This window comes from Cynocephalus volans, chromosome 2, assembly GCF_027409185.1.
Source record: "Cynocephalus volans isolate mCynVol1 chromosome 2, mCynVol1.pri, whole genome shotgun sequence".
In the NCBI taxonomy this organism is placed as follows: Eukaryota; Metazoa; Chordata; class Mammalia; order Dermoptera; family Cynocephalidae; genus Cynocephalus; species Cynocephalus volans.
In genome coordinates this window covers 107257132-107277542 of record NC_084461.1, presented here as the reverse complement: position 1 = coordinate 107277542, position 20411 = coordinate 107257132, and the positions used below count along the sequence as shown (strand labels likewise).

Sequence of the window (20411 nt, the reverse complement as noted above, 5' to 3'; positions counted from 1 at the left end):
GCCGTGCGTCTTAGGATGTGTGTTCCGTTTTGTTCTTTCCCCTTAACGCTCCCTGTGCAACGTGTCTGGGGGGAGGAGGACAGGACAGGGAGGGAGGGGCAGAGGCGAGTTGCTGTCCGCCTTGCACGTTTCCAATCGCATTACGTGAACAAATAGCGGAGAGGCGGCCGGGCCAGAACGGCTTGTGTAACTTTGCAAACGTGCCAGAAGTTTAAAATCTCTCCTCCTTCCTTCACTCCAGGCACTGCCCGCTCGCCTGGACTGCCGCGCCGCTCCCCGTCGCCTTCCAGAGGATTGGGAAACGGGAGAGAGACGAGTGCCACGTCCGAGCAGCCGCCTTGACTGGGGAAGGGTCTGCAGCCCACCCTTGCAACTCCTTCGTGGGGACTGAGATACCCGCGCTCCATCCGCCTCCCTGGCTGAGGATTTCTCCCTCCCTCGCTTGACTTGAGCCCCGTTTTCATTTTCTCTGAGCCACCTCCTCCCCGAGTGGGGACAATCCGGCAAAGGGAGCGATGCGCTTCGCCTGGACCGCGCTCCTGCTCGGCCCGCTGCAGTTCTGCGCGCTGGTGCGCTGCGCTCCGCCGGCCGCGGGCCAGCAGCAGCCCCAGCGCGAGCCACCGGCGGCTCCGGGCAACTGGCGCCAGAAGATCCAATGGGAGAACAACGGGCAGGTGTTCAGCTTGCTGAGCCTGGGCTCAGAGTATCAGCCACAGCGCCGCCGGCACCCGGGCGCCGCCGCCAGGGGTACCGCCAGCGCCTCCGCCCCGCAGCCGCGCACACCGATCCTGCTGCTCCGCGACAACCGCACTGCCGCGGCTGGGGCGCGGACGGCCGTCTCGTCCGGAGTCGCCGCAGCCCGCCCCAGGCCCGCAGCCCGCCGATGGTTCCAAGCTGGCTACTCTTCGTCCGGGGCCCGCGACTCTGGCATCTCGCGCGCGAGTAACCAGACCGCGCCGGGCGATGTCCCAGAGCTCAGCAACCTGCTGCCGCCCAGCCGCGTGGACGACATGGTGGGCGACGACCCGTACAACCCCTACAAGTATACTGATGACAACCCCTATTACAACTACTATGACACGTATGAGAGGCCCCGGCCTGGGAGCCGGTACCGTCCCGGATACGGCACCGGCTACTTTCAGTACGGTAAGCACCCCCAGCCCGCTGGAAGCCCCCATGCACCCGGTCCCCAACTATGTGGCTCCTCGACGTGGCTGCCTGGGCGCGGCGGGCCCTGGTCCCCGCAGATCCAATTCCTCCCCCCGCGCCTGCAGAGGCAGCCCTGGAATCTGGTGCAAACCGCGCGCCCGGCCCCTCCTGCTTCCTTTTCACTTTGCTTTGCCCAGTTCGTCCCCAGTTCTCCCGCCACCCTCATCCCCACCCTGCAGTCCCGGTGGGCGAAAGGGTGGGGAGTAAGGGACCTGGAGGGATCAGAAACTGGAGTGGGGGGCGCCAGGTTGTCTTACTGCTGCGCCCGTCATTTGCTGACGTTTAGGTCTCCCGGACCTGGTGCCCGACCCCTACTACATCCAGGCGTCCACGTACGTGCAGAAGATGTCCATGTACAACCTGAGATGTGCCGCGGAGGAAAACTGTCTGGCCAGGTACGGGCTGGGATCTTGGCGGCCCTGCTCCGCCGTGTTGGTTTTGGGGGATGTTCTGGTGCCTGGTTCTGACTGCTTCTTTTCCACACAGATGAGAGCTAGGAAGTGGGACAAGAGCTGGGAAGTGGGACGTGATCTCCTGGGCATGCTAACGTGGACGGCGAGTTAAAATTGTGAAGATTTCTGTGGGTTTTTTCTCTCAAACTGAGGCACAAATCAAGGAGGTGGAGCTTATCCTGGAAACTGGAAGTCTTGTGGTTTTTTCCCAATATTCCTAAGCTTTGGAGCCAAATGTTTCTAAAAACTGTCTATAAAACAACTGTACAGTGCTGTAGAAAAAAAATGATTGTAATGGAAGAGCTCGTTAATACCCCCTTAAAATATTGGGGGAAAAATTGCCACTGTGGCACCCCTCATTTGTAAAGGCTAAGTTTTCCTCTTTTGTTTGAGACCACGATTATCTTGGTTTTTTTGGTATCTCTTCAGCCAGAATGAGACCATGAGCAAGAGCTTTGTTTTTTCATCAGTCCTAAAATAAAATAGCAATTCTGGGATTGGGGTTCTCTGGGAAACCAGCAGAGGGAGCAAAAGATGTTTTAATAGGTCCCACAAAAATGTTAACGTGTGCAATAAGGTCATCAATAGTATTTGAACATATATTCACACACAATACATTAGTAGTAACACAGTGATGATTATTTTATTTCTTCCTCTTTGACCCTTTATAATTGTCACACTCGAGGAAGAGAAGAAATTCAAGCTTATTTTTATTCCTGAGTCTTGCATCACTCACACCATTGAACTCCCTATGATTATACTGCAGTAGTGCTTTGTTTTGCAGATACTGAAGTTACAAAATTGTTACTCTAAATCTGGGTGTGCTCTTTTAGAGTTATTTCCCCACTTTATGTTTTAGTTAACTATGAGAGCACTTCAAAAATTTAGTGGAAAAATAGAATTAAAAGATAATATGAATCTTTCTGTGAACTTTTTGAAGACCCCTCATATTTAAGAAGAAATGTTTGTTAAATTCAAAGCTCCTGATAAGTATCTGTGGATTACTTTTTATTTGGGATAATTTCCACCCACTTTCACACATTCATATAGTAAAACTTGAATTGATTTTAGATATAAAATTTACTTCTCACATGCAGATTTTTAGTGCTAATTTTATTATGTTTTTACTTTTAAGCCCTTCAGATTTCCATAGTTGTCATTCATTCACTCATTTGCCAAATATTCATTGAGCTCTGACTACCCAGGACTGTTCTAGGAGCTTGGGATTCAGCAATAAACAAAATAAACAAAATGCTCTGGTCTCTTGAAACTGATAGTCTAGTTGGGGAAGGCAGGTTGTCACTATTATATAATGGAGAGGTTTTGTTTGCAATTTTGTCTTTAGTTAATATTCTGTGAATATAATAATGTTTCTTTTTTCAAAATCACAGTTCAGCATACAGTGCCAGAGATTATGATCACAGGGTGCTGCTAAGATTTCCCCAAAGAGTGAAAAACCAAGGGACATCAGATTTTTTGCCAAGCCGACCAAGATATTCCTGGGAATGGCACAGTTGTCACCAGTAAGTAGGTCACATCCTAGGTACTTTTGAATTGCTTTTTCATTTTTCAGGTGATTCTTCATAGGACGAATATAAGTCTATTTCTTACCCAGTGGGGGAAAATTGCTATTATTTTCATTTAGAATTTTTCTCTAAGTAATTTGACTTAACAAGGGAGTTTATATTTAAGATAATCCATCAATAACTAGATCCTGTTATCTTTTGAACTGGAAACTCTAATGTTCAGTTTATTAAAACTGTTTATAGGATACAGCAATTGACTTCATTAAAATTTACTCCAATATACTACAGGTAGGATGTCTAAAGAAGTCTATCACAGCCAAGATCATCTAGTTAGTTAGCATTAAATAACATTTAATAAAGACCACACATTATTATCAAAAGGATTCAGAGACCATTCTTAAAGAAAGATGTGGATGATACACTCCATGAACTGAGTAGGACTTTAAAAGTCCTACTCAAACCCAGGCTGGTTACCTGTTCTGTCCTAAATTTAAAGATTTTCCCATAAGGTAATTCTATCATTTGCCTTGGTAACTTGACAAGGTGTTTATTGTCAGGAAATCCTTATGTGTGGCCTTAAACTTTCTTTCTGATATTTAAGCCATTTCTCATTGTTTTTCCTTATGTGAGAAGATGAACAGCTCAGCACCTTCTATTTAATGAGAGTAGATATGCGCCACCCAATTTGCTGATAAAATAGAAACATTTTATTTCTGAATGAACGTTTATACTATTTAAATAATAACGGTGAATAAAACATGCCATTATTTCTCCTTTGCATTTTAGTAATTTTAAATATGTGGGAACTCAATTTTTAAAAATCTCATGAGAACCTCTCTAGAGTCATACGCTGTTTTCTTTTTTTTTTTTTTGGAATGAAACATTAGTAGTGGCAGCCAAGAGAAATATACTAGAGAACATATGGCAAGCTTCACTTAAGCACAGATAATTTATTGTCTATTTCTATTTAATATTCAAAGATAAAGCAGGATGTAATGGAAAAGCAAAATACTCAAATTAAGTCTTTTTTCATAGTAGCAAAGTTAAAAGCTTACAATTTTGATATATTTCTGTCCCTGGGGAAAAAATCTAACATAAATCTCTCTTTAAAAAGATAAACTTGATCTCAATGATAATGTGAAAACAAATTTGTGAGGCAATGGGGATGTTGTTTAATATCTTCACTGCTTTCTCTGTATGTAACTGACCACCATCTCTTTGTGGTGTGGCACATTAGACATTACCACAGCATGGATGAATTCAGCCATTACGACCTGCTTGATGCCAGCACCCAGAGGAGAGTGGCTGAAGGCCACAAAGCAAGTTTCTGTCTTGAGGACACATCCTGTGACTATGGCTACCACAGACGATTTGCATGTACTGCACACACACAGGTGAGTTGGCACCCTGACATCAGGAACCTGCTGGCCTCAGAAAGAAAGCAAAATAGTGCACTATTTTCTTTCCTCCCACCTCTCTTTTATAAATTGTTTCATTTGGGGGGTCATATTATCAAGATGGGAAATAATTGGGAAAAAGCAAGTGATTGTCTTGATGATTCAAATTACTTTTAAAGAATTTCTAGTTATGCACATGGCCCCCATTTATGATCGCAGAAGGTCAATGTGGATCCTTGTTATGTTCCACAATGAAAAGCAAGAGTTTACTCACTGAAAAAGTCTGAATGGTTTAAAGCATCTGCACTCATCCTGTATTTAACTGGCTTGGTAAAAAACTGCAGAAAAGATACTTCTGTTTTCTCACGTGCAAAACCATTCCTCTCTTTACCTATTAGCTAAAAATAAAATAGTGGTTGAGGTTTGCAAAAGAAGAGGAAATAAGTTTCTTAAAAAGCACTTTAAAAATTGTCTCTTTTCATGATGCACATAAGATCACAAGGATACCATTTCTTTCTCCACACATATAAATTTAAACCTACAGTATAATTTATGTCAGATGTTGTTTGGATGGATTTTGAAATATAGTGCTGAACTAAGCAGTTTGTATGTCTTATAATTGGAAAATGTGTGTCAGTTAAAAGCTGTGTCAGTATTTCCATACGAAACCTTAATTTGTAAAAGGACGTTATAATTTTACTACAGCCCAAATCTTGGCAAGGAGGAGTGAATGTACATAACCCAGGGCACAAAGGGATCAGCAGCTGGCATCTTTGGACGCAAATTCCAGGTCTGTGGCAGGAAGCTTTTGGTGACCTAAATGTTACCATTGCTTCTTTCTCTGAGCTTAGAATATTATAGAAATTGGAAGCCGAAAAGAACAAATTCTACGAACCCTGAGGCAGTACTTCTTTAAGCAAAAGGAGATGTAACCTATCCACGTGTTATCATGTGTGCATATAGAGATTCCCTTTCATTCAATGATCTTCAAGTCCATAGTACCATGTGGGCAGGGCACCTGGAGTTTATTCTCCATTTTCAGAAGAAGAGTCATTCTAGACAGCTTACTCTGAGTTTAAATATTTGAATCTGGGATTATAAGTATTTATAAGTATTTAAAGTACTTCTAGTTCCCCTAGTTTTTCAGGTGATTCCACTTCATTTTATATGGTAGATTTCTTGTTAATCACTCGATATATGTCCTATTTAAACATTATTCACCAGGTCTTGTATTGTAAATGATTTATGCATTTTTTTTTCACTAGACAATTGTCTTTTGAACATGTACTTCATTTAAAAGAAAAGAAATTTTCACAAACCTCCAGTGTTAACTTAGATAAGTTTTATTATAATGCTGCTTAAAAATATTCAAGCAGAAAACTAAGTATAACTTCTTTATGTTTATACTTTTATATAACTTGTTTCAAAATATATATAATACTAAAAACAGTCACATTAACCTTGTTAACTGAAAGTAACAAACATTTGTATTTTGTTAAAACCAATAGTTAATTTAGACGGACTCAGCTAAGGTTCTACATTTAATCTGTCTTTATATTTTGACTTTTCATACATGAAATACCTGTTTGCTTAATGGCCTTAGAAACTCCAGTTTTTTTGTTTGTCAGTTCAAATAATCAAAGCTCATACTTAACTTAAATTCTGCCAGCTGAGTAATCCTGCAGTGCATTCTCTAAAACTTTTGTTCACTTGAAGGTAAGATAAGCACTGTAGCGTTATTTAAACCTGTCTCAAATAGGTATCTAATCCAATGAATCCTTTACAATGTCATGAACGTAGAAGTGGTAGTAATAGCTAACACTTCCTTATTATGTATCATGTGCCAGAATCGAAATGACCTACTGGAATCAGACCAAAAATTCTTCATTATGTATTTACTTACTAAATTTACTGTTAATTAATGCATGGACCAAGGTAGGAATCCAGCAAAAACAATGGACTATGGTCTCACTGCTGTGATTCTGTGACACAGGCGCTCTTAAGTTTGGCCTGTGTGTACTATTGTGTGCTATATGACAGTACAATCCTTCCCCCACTCTTCCCAAATCAAGCTACAGCAAAATCAGCATTGGTACAGCATGCTAAGATGATTTTGCTACCTCTTTGGTGATCAGGGTCCCCGACACACTAAAGCAATTTTGGGTGCTGGAATTTAATGGCAATATGGAGTTAAAATTATTCTAGTATATACTTTAAAAATATTCTTTAGATTTACTATTAGAATGAAAATATAATAGTTAAAACTTATCATGAAGGAGCAATGGAATTAAGAATATACCTACAGACCCCAATGTGAGAAAACTTCTGCAGACTATAACTTACTTGAGAGCTAGGACCATACGTTATTGGTATTTTCCTTCTCCCAGTCTGGAGAGTGCACTTATTTACTTATTGATGTGAATATTTTAGCAAGTAGAGTGGTGTGGCTTTCATTAATTTAGTCATATGTTCATCCCTTCAATTCAACAAAATATTTAGGTGAATATATGAGACAGTACAGTGTAGTTAAGAACAAGGACCCTGGACCCTGATTGCCTAAACTTGAAACCAGCTTAGCCACTTCCTAGCTGTATACCCTCGAGTAAGTTATTTGACCTTAGTGTGCTTATTTCCTTATCTGTCAAATGGAGATAATTATAGCACCTGCTTCAGGTAATCATGAAATTTTAACACATTTAAAATTGTTCCTGGCACATAATAATAATAAATGTTAGCTATTCAAGGATGCAACACAGATTGTACCCTTAAGGAGCTTACAACCTGTAGTTAGATGGATATATTCTTGAACTTGTATAGTACTGTAATGCAGAACAGAAAAGGATCAACACTATAAAAGCTATACACAAAAAAGTATCATAAGTATTCAGAGAAGGTAATTTCAAAGAGGAGAAATTGGGGACGGTTTCACTGAGAAGAGGACATTTGAGCTAAGTTAATTATTAAATGGCCTTTATTCCTGAACTGGTAATATTTTAGAATTTTGGTGGAAGTCTGTTTTGTCACTTAAGATTGTAGTTATCACTGGTGATTTATGACTCTTTTAAGAAGCATGGTGTACTACTACTTATGTTAGTCTTGTATCTTTTTTAGCTGGAAGTTCTATAAGGCTGAATAATACTCACATATGAGGAGACTTCAAAAAGTTCATGGAAAAATGGAATTAAAAGATAAAAATTAAAAATATAAACTTTATCTCTCAACGTAAGCTCCATCAAGTTCAAGGCACTTTTGTAAGCAATGATACCAGCCATTTAGTCAATACCTAAATACTGAGGGTCCTGGGAATTTAACCATGTCAATGCAGTCTTTTTTACATTATTAATTGAAGAAAAATGGGTGCCCTTTTTAAAAGATTTTTTAACATTAGGAAACAAAAAGAAGTCAGAAGGAGTCAAATCAAGACTGTAAGGTGGATGTCTAATGATTTCCCAACAAAACTCACAAACAATTGTCCTTGTTTGATGAGAGGAATGAGCAGGAGCATTGTCATGGTGGAGAAGGGCTCGCTGATGAAGCTTTCCCAGGCATTTTTCTGTTCAAGCTTTGGCTAACTTTCTCCAAACACTCTCATAACAAGCAGATGTTATTGTTCTTTGGCTTTCCAGAGAGTCAGCAAGCAGAATGCCTTGAGCATCCCTTAAAGTTATTACCATGACCTTTGCTCTTGACCTGTCTGCTTTTGCTTTGACTGTACCTCTTCCACTTTTTGGTAGCCATAGATTTGATGGTGCTTTTTCTTCAGGATCGTACTGGTAAAGCCATGTTTCATGTCCTGTTATAATTCTTGGAAGAAATGTTTCATGATCTTGATCCCACTAGTTTAAAATTTCTATTGAAAGCTCTGCTCTTGTCTGCAGCTGATCTGGGTGCAGCAGTTTTGGCACCCATGGAGCAGAACGTTTGCTGATTTTTAATGTTTGCAATCAGAATTGTGTAAGTTGAACCAATTGAGATGTCTATGATGTTAGCTATTGTTTCTGCTGTTAATCATCAGTCCTCTTCAATTAGGGCATGAATGAGATAAATTTTTTCTTCACAAGTTGATGTGGATGGTCTGCTATGGCTTCATTTTCATCATCGTCTCGTCCCTTCTTCAGATGAGTTATCCATTTGTAAACTACTGATTCTACTGATTTCTTTGTGGCATTATCCCTATTTACTTTTCGTAAAGCATCAATGATTGCACTATTTTTCCACCCAAGCTTCACCATAAATTTGCTGTTTGTTCTTGCTTCAATTTTAGCAGAATTTATGTTGCTCTAATAGGGGTTCTTTTCAAAGTGGTGTCTTGTCCTTAGTGCTTCAAACTAGATCCTATTGAGACATATTACAAATTAGTATTAATTTATTTTGGTGTATTTTTTGAAATCCGTGCATAGTTTTTCATAATAAGTATTTCTCATAACCTTTTTGTAGACTCCTCATACTTTTCAAGAGAGATGAAATATAAGTGCAATTTTATGTCAAACTTTTCTAAGAACTAACTTAAAATTTAATTTGCAGATGGGTAGCACATTGTTTAGCATGGTTGAACCATATACCATCATTTAAAATTTTTTATTTTGTCTGTTTTAGGGGTTGAGCCCTGGCTGTTATGATACCTATGGTGCAGACATAGACTGCCAGTGGATTGACATTACAGATGTACAACCTGGAAACTACATTCTAAAGGTAGAGACCTTTGAAGACATGTGGTTTATTTTGACTGAAAATCAATAGGCTCTCTTCTCTGGATTTGAATGTTAAATAATCATGGTCTTGGAAGCAATTATAGGTCCTCTAGAACTATTCTAAGCAATCTAAATATATGAAAATAGCTCTTTTTAAAGATCTTCAGGAGAAAATACTCAAGTCTCCTATAACATCTCCAGAGTTTAGCCACTTGATTAACTTCAGCTCCCTTCCCTACTTGATTTAGCTAAATCTCTTGTTACCAATTCCCCTGTAGCCTTATGGAAATAGAAGGAAATTAACCAGTAAATACTAATGATGAAATCCTTAACGCAAACGCTGTTGTGTTGCCTAGGTCAGTGTAAACCCCAATTTTGTGGTGCCTGAATCGGACTATAGCAATAATGTTGTACGCTGTGAAATTCGCTACACAGGACATCATGCATATGCCTCAGGCTGCACAATTTCACCGTAAGTCTTACTTGCCTAGCTAAGTCATTTTCTTCACAAAGAATTTTAGTTCATTGTCAAGCACTATACATGACGTGTGTATTACTAATTATACTACAGCTTCCTTGTAAGTAGACCAAAGGTAGAAAATGGTATAGCATCTGCACTTCCACATAATTACAGCTGATTCTGTTTTAATTTTTAATTTTAATTTTTTGTATAATGCTAGAGAAGAGGCTGGGGGATTGTCGAGCTATTCTACCTGCCCGTAATCCTGATGACTGGGCCAATTGAGCTAGGGCTGGGTCTGGAGCTCACAGACCCCTCAAGCCCATTCCAGACTGGGTCACAAACCCTTCACATGCCAGGCTGTGTCCCCAGACCCCTCACGCGCCAGGCTGGGTCACCAGACCCCTCATATGCAGGTCTATGAACTAGGGACCCGGCAAACAGGTCCTTGGAGCTGTAGGTTGGAGAGCATGGCTGTGCGTGGCATGGACCCCGAGGCAGAAGCCAGCAAAGCCTCAGTGCTGTGCATGTGCACTAACTCCACCCCCCCAATTTGCTTACAAAGAATGTGCTGCACCATCCCCAGTTGTGCCTAAGGCAAGGGGGCCTGATTATCTATTTTCCCAACAGGGATGTACTATGGTTCTTATCATCCTAAAGCTTAGTTTTAATAAGACATATACACAGAACACAGTGTTTACCCAAAAAGCTTGTGTGGAGGTCCAGTGTGCCCAATTGCTCAATATGCTGTGTGGGTGAGCTTGTCTGAGCCCCAGCTGCATTCTGAAAATTACTGCCTTAAAGTAAACAACTGAAGAGATCAGACCCCCTGGTCTGTAGAAATCAAGATTTCATATATTTGAGTTCTAGAACCATGGTTACTAGGGAAACACCCTGTAGAAGGAGGGGGAGTGTGGAACTTCCTTCATAATTTTCCTACTCCTGAAACCCTTCTTTGAATGAAATGTTAGGAGGAATCCCAGCATATAAATATTAACAGAACAGTGGTAGATGCTTTGATGAAAGAACTTTGGGTAGGTTTGCCTGCTTGTCTGTCTGTCCTGCCCTGCCCTCTTAAGCATTGCCTGCTCAAGTGTTGTTAGAGTAAGAGATCATAACTACATATGCCATCTGGGTTATATCTTCCCAACAATGAGAATGCCATTGGAATGATACTGCATACATCCCCTTGGCTCTGATGTTGGAGAGGCACCCGTGCCTCTGGGTCATGCAGAAAGGTATGGCAGAGCTATGGTAGAAATTCACAGTTAATAGAAATTTCTGCCTAATAGAAAAACCAGGACAGTGGTTTTCCACACGTGAACCTGTAGTTTGTGGGCTTTCCCAAGTCTGCCTAAACCTAGTTTGTGCAGGTCTCACCCTATACCTGGCCTCCTGGTCTGGGGGAAAGTGGGGCTAAAACTAGCCCAAGCTCCATTCACAGTCATGCCCTGAGGCTCAGGGCTGCATTCACCGTGGCAGGGCACCTTCTTTTTATTCCCATAGAGGAGCAGAGACTGCTTTACAAATGTCATCACAGCACTAGAGATAGATCGAAGCCTATGATAACAAATGGATAGCACTGCAAAAACATAGTTGAATGTATTCTTCTGAACATGCTCATAAAACAGAAAACCTGGCTGATTTTATGATCCACATTATGTAGGGTTGTCATAGTATAACTGAAAACTCCCAGAACATCACTATAATTTAAGCTAAAATATATGGATTAGTTAATATTTCTTCATTTTTATAATTTCTTAATTTATTCACTCCAGTTATTTATTCATTTCCACTTTATTGAGGTCCTAAATTGGATATTAGAGAGTAATGCAAAGATAAATATGACTCCTAGTTCTTATACTGCTGAAGCCTTATTATAGTAATGCCTATTAATTACTGATGAATCTTTGTTTAATGTTTGTCTCCTGCTCCACTCCATAATAGATGGGATCTAGTCTCTTGTACATCGCCATATACCCTGTGCCAGGTACACGTCTGCTACCTTGCAGCCTCTCATTCAACACTTAATAGATGAATTATCCTCTCTCTCAAGGAGTTTGAAATTGAGTAGAGAGGGTGATAGAAATACACACATAACTATAATGGAGATACAATATGAAAAGTTCCCCGAGGGGTAAAATAAAATGCAGTGGAACCAAAAGGACCTGTGATGACTTCCAAGTATGACTTACTGAAATCCCACTAGGAACAGGTCCAAATAGGTGACTCTGTTGTTGCACAGAATGTTGTCAGTTTTCATCAGCAGAATCTACTGAATTGGATATGGCCAGATGCTTAGAACAAATAAAAATTGTTATATTGCTCCAACAATATTATAACTCTACAAGTGGGATTCTTGATGTGGTCACCCAAATAGTGCTGATTTTTTTCTTTTTTATTTACCCAGGTATCAATGATTATAACTGAATTGCAAGAGTGGTTGAGGTGGAATTTTAATAAGTAATACTGATGAGATGAAAATATGAAAAAGTGAAATTACCCATAGTTAGTGATCATAATAAAATAATATGATCATATTATTCTGAGCGGGAAAATAGGAAAAGAGCAGAACGCTTGAGAAAAAAAGCCCTCACCTTCAGGAGCATGAGGCTTGGCTCTTGTATTTTGACTTTTACCTCGGGCCTCCTCGCTAGGGATCAGAGTTCAGAGGAAGGAGAGATTTCTTCAGGCTGTGATTCAGGAGTGACTTTAGGACAGCATTTGAATTGGGCCTTGAAGGCTGAGGATTGCACGGGGAGAGATCAGGAGGAGTGTGCTGGGGAGTCAACCTCACACGCACCTACATGGCGGGAGGCCATCACAGGGCATGTTTAGAAAAGCGAGTCTTCTAGTTTGGCTAAAGCATACATTGCATGGAGTTGAGAGTTGGGCAGAAAGGATGGAAAAGTAAGTTGGGATCTGATCAAAGAGAGCATTGAAGAGCAAGCTAAAAAGTTTGAACTTTATTCTGGAGGAAACAGGGAGTCTCCAGAGTTTTTTGAGCAGGGAGTGTAACTTCCCTAAAGTCACGTGGTCAGTCTGGTGGCTATGTAAGCAGTGGTGAGTATGATTCTCATGCTAACATTATTGTATTTTTTAAAAAAAATCAACTCTAGAGATATATCATCTCTCAGTTCACTGATTGTTTTTTCTGCCAGTCAGATGTTTAAGAGCATTCTATTGGTGTGTAAACACCACCCCGTAAGCAGGTGTGTGCTATTAATGTACGCTCTGTCCTTCGTTTTCCTCATTGTAAACAAAACATATAGGCCAGGTGACTCTGAGTCCTCCTTCAGTTCCAAGATACTATGAACTTCTCTTCTCTTCACAGAATTTACTGTATGGAAATTGATATTCTATGATTTAGGCTAAGTGCATTCTTACTTTCTTATATGGGGATCTATGTACAACAATATTTGATTGGCTTTGATCCAGGTTCTGCCTGTTAATGCATTATTCTACATCCACGTGCATTCTGGAGAGGGACCAATGCAAGAAAGTACAGAGGCCATGACTCTCTTCTTGGTGGATGTGCCACCCTTGTTCCATGGAATGAACTCACCTGGTCAGGGCTGCTGGTCCCATAAGTCCTGCTTTATGCTTGATTGTTTCAGAGGCTGTTTCTTTAACTCTAAATGTCAAGACTGTAGGCACTGGACATACACTCTCTGCTGCTGACATAGTCACTTATTAAAATAATGTATTAGTGGATAATTTCACAAGGTGACTTTTGCTTAGGTGAAGGGAAATTGTTGCATGAAGTTTTTAAAAAGTTGACTTTAAATTTGCGTACTGTACTTATTTATAATATTATCAAGTTATTAATAATTTGTATTATTTTTTTTCTTAATCTAGGTATTAGAAAGTAAGCCAAAACTCCCAATGGATAAATCAGTGCCTGGTGTTCTGAAGTGGAGAAAAGAGATTAACTTCAGTAGGATTTACGTATTTTGAAAAAGAGAACAGAAAACAACAAAGGAATTTTTGTTTGTACTGTTTTATAACAAAACGCATAACTGGACTTTGAACATTTAAATCAGCATTATTTGGAAAATTTTTGATACTTATTATTCACATTACTTTGTGAATTAACATATTTCACTTCAGTAGTTGCAAATTTGGATCTTTCAAAGAAATCCAAATTTCTTATGCTCCTTTTGAAATTATAGTGCAAAAGAGAAAATAATATTTCAATGAATGAGCCCAAATTACCTGGAACTGAGAATTTTCTAAAGTGCCGAAACTTCAGTGAAACATAACAACAGGCTTACATATGTCTTTATATAGACTAATTTAGAAATGATGGCTCCTACTGTTTAAGTAGATATGGTGCTGAGAAAGAAACAAACACATTACCATTGGTGTCAAGAACTATTACTATATAGCAGACAAATGGCAATATATGTATTCAAATAGTTACTTCCCTATAAAAATTATGTTTACATTTTTAGATTAGTGGATAACTTTCCTTCTATCAAGTGCACTATCTCATTCTGACTTGAGTCAACTCTTGTTTTGAAACAAATTAAGTAATGGAGCTGCCTGATTCCTATTTCATATTTGTCGATGCTCTTCTACCCTTTTATTTTCCCATGGGAAGAGATGTTTTAAGTGGTGTTCTTAAAATTACCATTCTGGGGACTGGTATACATAGGACAACTGTGTAACTGGGAAGTTATTCTGATGACAGATGTGATACATCCAGAGATAATAGGCATTTAGGCATATTAATGTATGAGCCAAAAATAAAACTTCCTTGCTGACATAAAAATCATACAAACAAGTCACCAAAACTGTCACAACTGTCTCTCAAACACTTTTAAAAAAATGAAAAGCATCTTAGAATTTCTACCCTTCTACATCTTTTTAAATTTTCAACTATTAAAAAGAATAATGCTAAAAAATTTAATTATCCAAAATAGATGACATAAAATGTGTGCGATACAGGAACATCATCCTAGGTTATTCAGGAATCCATCATACATATTTTTGTGTGCGTTTCTGAAATACAGTCCAAATTTGCAAAGCTCATAGCATCACATACTTGAGGGGATGGTGAATAAGGGGGAAAAGTACTTTCTGTAAAACCAAGGACTGTGCTGCATAATGAGACAGCTGTGATTTTATTTTAAACTGTGAAGCCATGTGCCACAACAGAATTTGGAGAATTTCTCTTTTTCGTAAATTCAAAAGGTGCAGAAAGAAATCAAATTACACTTTCAAGTTAGTGGTGCTTAAGCAGACATTTTCCCGCATTAACCAACATTAAAATCTCAAGTGAGGTATTTCCAGTGCCAGAACATGTTAGGTAGAACTTTAAAAATGTGTTGGCATTCTGTATTATATGTCATAGAGTTGTAAAGTCAACACCAATTACTAATAATCATTCCACACTCACTGGGTGCATAGTGAGGTAAGAGGGGCCAGAGATGGACAGTAAACAGGGGCGGATACAGCGGTACACATGATCCTTACCTGCCAGGGCACACACTTACCAATAGAGAATACAGACAGAACTCTCATTGACATCTAAGCTATGGAATAGCTGCTTTGATGTACCTCTTTGCCTTAAATTGCTTTTTAGTTTTAAGATTGTTGAATGATCCTTTCAAATTGTAATCTTTTCTAATAGAGATATTTTAATATACTTGCTTTTTTAAAAAACAAAAACTACTGTCAGTATTAATACTGAGCCAGACTGGCAACTACAGATTTAAGATCTATCATTTTGTTAAGATTCTTACCCTTGTATTAAAAACTAGCCAATATCATGGCTTTTGGATATATACAAGAAGACACATTCACAATCATTCATCAGGCCTTTTATCTGTCTATCCATCCATCATCATTAGAGAGGTTTTTATACACCAGGCACTCACATGCTAGGCATTGGAACATAAAACAGACTGTGCCTAACCTCAATAAGTATTAAAATGTCATTATTACCCATTAGGTTCACCTTATTTCATTTTTATGATCTAAATATACATGCCTACAAAGTTTCAATTTTAAGCACTATTGTTCTTCATGATGATATTTTATTTTAAAAAATAAGTTAAAAGTTACTAAGTATATGCATGTATGTGTTTCTTAATTAAAAATATATTTCCAATCCCTGAAATGACTGCCTTTTAAATATAACATGTACCATTTGGTTGATTTTGAAAAAAAACACTTTTTTTCAATTAGGAAGCTAAAGATTCTTACTCGTTCCTTATGTGAACATTCCTCCCCTCCCATCCCTCTAAACACTCCCAAATAACTTACAAATATTGATTTAATACTCAATATTTTTGAACCTCAAGGAGTCTCTTCTCTGAATAACCAACAAAACTCACAGGTTAGCTGGTGAAGATTATCAGTTAATAAAGAACATAAGCAAGTCTTTACTAAACTCAAAATAGAAAATTTAAAAAATAGGAAATAGAAATGATACAAAGGATGTTGAAGACTGAGAAGATACTGGCTATTATACTACTACAGGCTGTGAGAAAATGAACTAATTAGGTAAATAATTTAGTGAGTCCACCATATGACATATTAGTGGTCTCAATCATGCAGACCACAATCTGGAGTAGATGTCCTCACCTTTGAGGCTAGGATTCAGTCTCTCAACAGTCCCATTACATATATGAATACACAACTTTCCTATTTCCAGAAAAATCTTTATATTTTTATATAATAATTTTATTTACAATTTCTATCATCTAATTACTTACCAGGAATTATTTGTCATAACAATTTTTTTTTTTTTTTGCTCTTTAAAACCTCATAGGATAGTCACACTTATAAACATTCCCAATATTCAGATTCTAGAAAAAATTCAGTTCACTAAAATTTTCCTGGTACTGAGAGTTAATCTTTAGTAGATTGCATGAAAATATTGAATTACTGGTCAGGAGATATTTTGTTTAAAAATAATTTGTTTTGATACTAATGGTATATTAACTGATAACTGAAAAGTAACCCCTTTTCTGTAGTTTTTGTTTTGAATTCATATTCACAATTGATACATTTAATCGACAAATTAAGTTTTATTACCAGCTACCAAAAGTCCTGGCCAAGTTTTGAACACAAAGCATTTCATTTATCCATCAAGCTAAAATGGTACTGACTTATTTTAACCTGAATGTAAAATGCATTGTCTTAGCTCACGGGACATATGAGACTGCTTGCTACAAACTAAGTGACATATCTTTTGGTATTATAATGTTTATAATGAAATTTTAGTTTCTCCCAAATTTATCAGGAATGCTATTTGTAAAACTTTTGTAACTTTTTTGAAGAGCTCTTACTTTAAATGCCAGGACACTGGCTTTATATTCTTCTTTGCATTCTCCTATTCTTTTAATATATGCCTATACTATAATTGCAAGATTATATAAAAATGCCTTGAATAAATGATTTCAAGTGTCCATCGTGGTCATTTGTTGTTACATGTAAATAAATAATCTGAATTTCATTTTACTTTAAAGATAAGTATATGGTTGGTGGTTTTCCTTAACTGGCTTTTGTATTAATAGATTGTTTAATAAGATCACATGACTTGAAGTTTGTATATGATGGATAAAAACCTAGTTGATGTTTTAAGGTACCATTATACATGAATGGTTCTAACTTTTGTCACCCTATCAGCTACTTCTAAGGACACAGAGCAGGCATGGCAAGAACCATCGCATGCTGCTTTAAATTAGGATTTACAAGGAATATACATGAATACACACATTCATTTAGCGGACATATCCAACTATAACAACGAATTATTTACATCAGAGAAATGTTGCTATCATTGTATTAGTAATCTGTATTAGTCTGTTTATGTTGCTTGTAGCCAAGTACATGGAACTGGGTGATTTATAAAGAAAATGAAATTTATTGCTTACAGTTTCTGAGGCTGGGAAGTCCAAAGTCCATCTCGTGGTGGTGACAGTGACCTAAGGATCTTACATTGCAAGACAGTAGAAGAGAGCAAGAGAGTGAAAGACAGACTCTCCTTTTTTTTTTTAAAGCCCTCAGAACCATGCCCCTGACCACCATTTTTAATCCATTCACTACTGCACAGTCCTACAATCCAATCACCTCTTTAAGGCTCCACCTTTCAATTACTACAATAGGATTTCCCACCCTCCTGACAGTCATGGTGGGGGCCAAGTCTCTAATACATAAAACTTGGGAGACACAATTTAAGCTTCATTGAGTTTTGGGGGGACATAATTCAATCCACTACATAATCCTTATTTAAACATGTACCAGATTAGCCTGGAAGCTGGTAACCTTGGGCAAACAGGCCCCAAACTGTGGGCAAGTGTTTTGGGGGAACAATTCACAAAAGTAACCTACAAAACCAATTTACCCTTAAAGAGCTCATGCAGGTAAAACAGATGCAGACTTGTGGCTGGCAATTTGCAGATTCTAGTTGTAGAACATCAGTGAAACCACCAATTTCCTGCTTCCATTGACTGGTCAATGCAAAGCACCTGATTATGCTTTTGTTAGTAATGCAATAGATGATTTCCTTTGTCTCATCAATACTGAATGTTTCAAGCAGTGTGCATTATTAGCTCATTAACCAAAGATAGGGTGGGCAGATCTTTTGTTTTTGTCAGAAAACTTGCCTGACTTTTTTGCTCATTTATTAGTATTTCTAATCCTTGCCACAAATATTTGTAGAGGTTTAGCACACAAGTTGAATAAATCACTTTCATTATAGTAATGTGCAGGTTAAATATAAACAAAGCCCTTGTACCATGCTTCTTTTTAATTTAGATGAGTAAAATATCATTTATATAAAATTAAGAGAATGGTGATTCCTAAATCACTTGCTGACGAATTGCAGTTTCATAAGATACTTGATGGAGTTTGGATGTGTTGTCCTCTCCACAGGGGACAACAGACCCTGAGGCCTAGAAGGACTGAGTTATCCTGGAGGACAAACCTGGGGCACAGCTGCCCTCGGGAACCTGTTCCCTGTAACTCAGCTGCTCCCGCTGGAGTGGCCCCAAGTGTGGTTCGTGCAACAGCTCTGGAGAGTAGAGGCCTGAAACCTCGGTGGTGTCCACGTTGTGTTAAGTATGCAGGCCGGCAGGACATGAGAGCAGTGGAGGCATGGCAGCCTCCACCCAGATTCCAGAGGATGTACAGAAAAGCCTGGGGACTCAGGCAGAGACCTGCCACAGGGGCAGAGCCACTGCAGAGGCCATCTACTAGAGCAATGCCAAGCAGGAAAGTGGGGTCAGAGCCCTCACATAGAGCCCCCACCAGGGAAATGTCTAGTAAAGCCAAGGCAGCGGGTTTGCCGCCAGGACACCAGAACTTCAGGGCCACTGGTAACGTGCAATGCAGGCCTGCAAAAGCCACAAGCACCAGCGTGGCCCACTGTGCTGCGCCTGGCAGAGCTGTGGGAGTGAGGCTGCCTGATGCTTTGTGGGCCCAGAAGAACCATCATGCCCAGGATGCAGGACTTGGAGTCAAGGAAGATTAGTTTGGACCTTTAAGATTTAATGTCTGTCCTGTTGGGTTTTGGACTTGTTGGGGCCTGTTTCTCCTTTCTTTTGGCCTATTCCTCCCTTTTGGAAAAGGAATGTGTACCCAATGTCTGTTCCACCATTGTATCTTGGAAGTAGATAAATTTGGCTTTGACTTTTACAGGTTCACAGCTGGAAGGACTTTTGCTTTTGGTCTCAGAGGAGACTTTGGACTTTGGACTTTTAAGTTGGTGCTGGAACAGTTAAGACTTTTGGGACGGTTGGGACGGAATGATTGTATTTTGTATGTGAGTGTGACATGAGTTTTAGGGGGCCAGAGGCGGAATGAAGGAGTTCGGATGTGTTGTCCCCTCCAAAATTCATGTGGAAATTTGATCCCTAGTGTGGTAGTGTTGGAAACTGATTGAGTCATGGGGGTGGATCCCTCATGAATGGATTAATGCTCTCCCTCAGGGAGGGGGGAGTAATGAATGAGTTCTTGCTCGAGTATTTCCCGTGAGAGCTCGTTGCTTAAAAAGACCCTGGCACCTTCTCTTTCTCTCTTGCTTCCTCTCACCCTGTGATCTGCTTGTACCCACTGGCTGTCCTGCTATTCTCTGTCATGAGTAGAAGCAACCTGAGACCCATGCCAGATGCAGCTGTCCCAGACTCGTAAGCCAAATAAACCTCTTTCCTTTATAAATTACCCAATCTCAGGTATTTCTGTTATAGCAACACAAAACAATAGGATTACAGCAATACAAAAATATAGGACTAAAACAATACTCAACTGAGAAAGAATGCCATAGGTAAGTATGGGAAATGTTATCTCTATGGTGAAGATTCACAGTACATATTACCATGTTAAAGATTCCCAGAATCCCTGCAGTAAAGAAACCACTTTATCTTTGTTATCCAGTGTTTCTTAAATGTTTTGCTATGTCTTTTTTTTTTTTTTTAATAGTACTTATTATCCTATTGTTGTAGAATTGGATTCAGCAAGGAAGCGGGAGACACTCAGAGGGTTGGAAAGTCAGAAATCTATTACGCTAGTGGGTCCAGACGCGCTATTGCTCTGAATTTCTGGACCCCAAATGAAGGTTTTGCAGGGCCTTTTATAGGTGGGCCCTTTAAGTTTCAGTTTCTAAGTATATATCTTAATCAAGCAGTTGCTGGTTTCAGCTTCTCCAAATTCACATGACTAGAACA

General features: G+C 39.2%; 1 protein-coding gene across 2 annotated transcripts; it reads left to right on the top strand.

The window, feature by feature from the left end:
• Positions 1-227: 227 nt before the first annotated feature.
• Positions 228-16518, top strand: LOX (lysyl oxidase). Of its 2 annotated transcripts, XM_063086366.1 has the most exons (7): positions 228-1146; positions 1496-1604; positions 3053-3184; positions 4425-4581; positions 9181-9276; positions 9632-9747; positions 13594-16518. In XM_063086366.1, exons 1-7 carry the CDS (start codon positions 516-518, stop codon positions 13598-13600), a joined length of 1248 nt encoding a protein of 415 aa, XP_062942436.1. In that variant the 5' UTR covers positions 228-515; the 3' UTR covers positions 13601-16518. The 2 variants fall into 2 exon arrangements, with proteins under 2 accessions (XP_062942436.1, XP_062942437.1); XM_063086367.1 differs by lacking the exon at positions 13594-16518 and having other exon boundaries at positions 9632-9751.
• The last annotated feature ends 3893 nt before the right edge of the window (positions 16519-20411 follow it).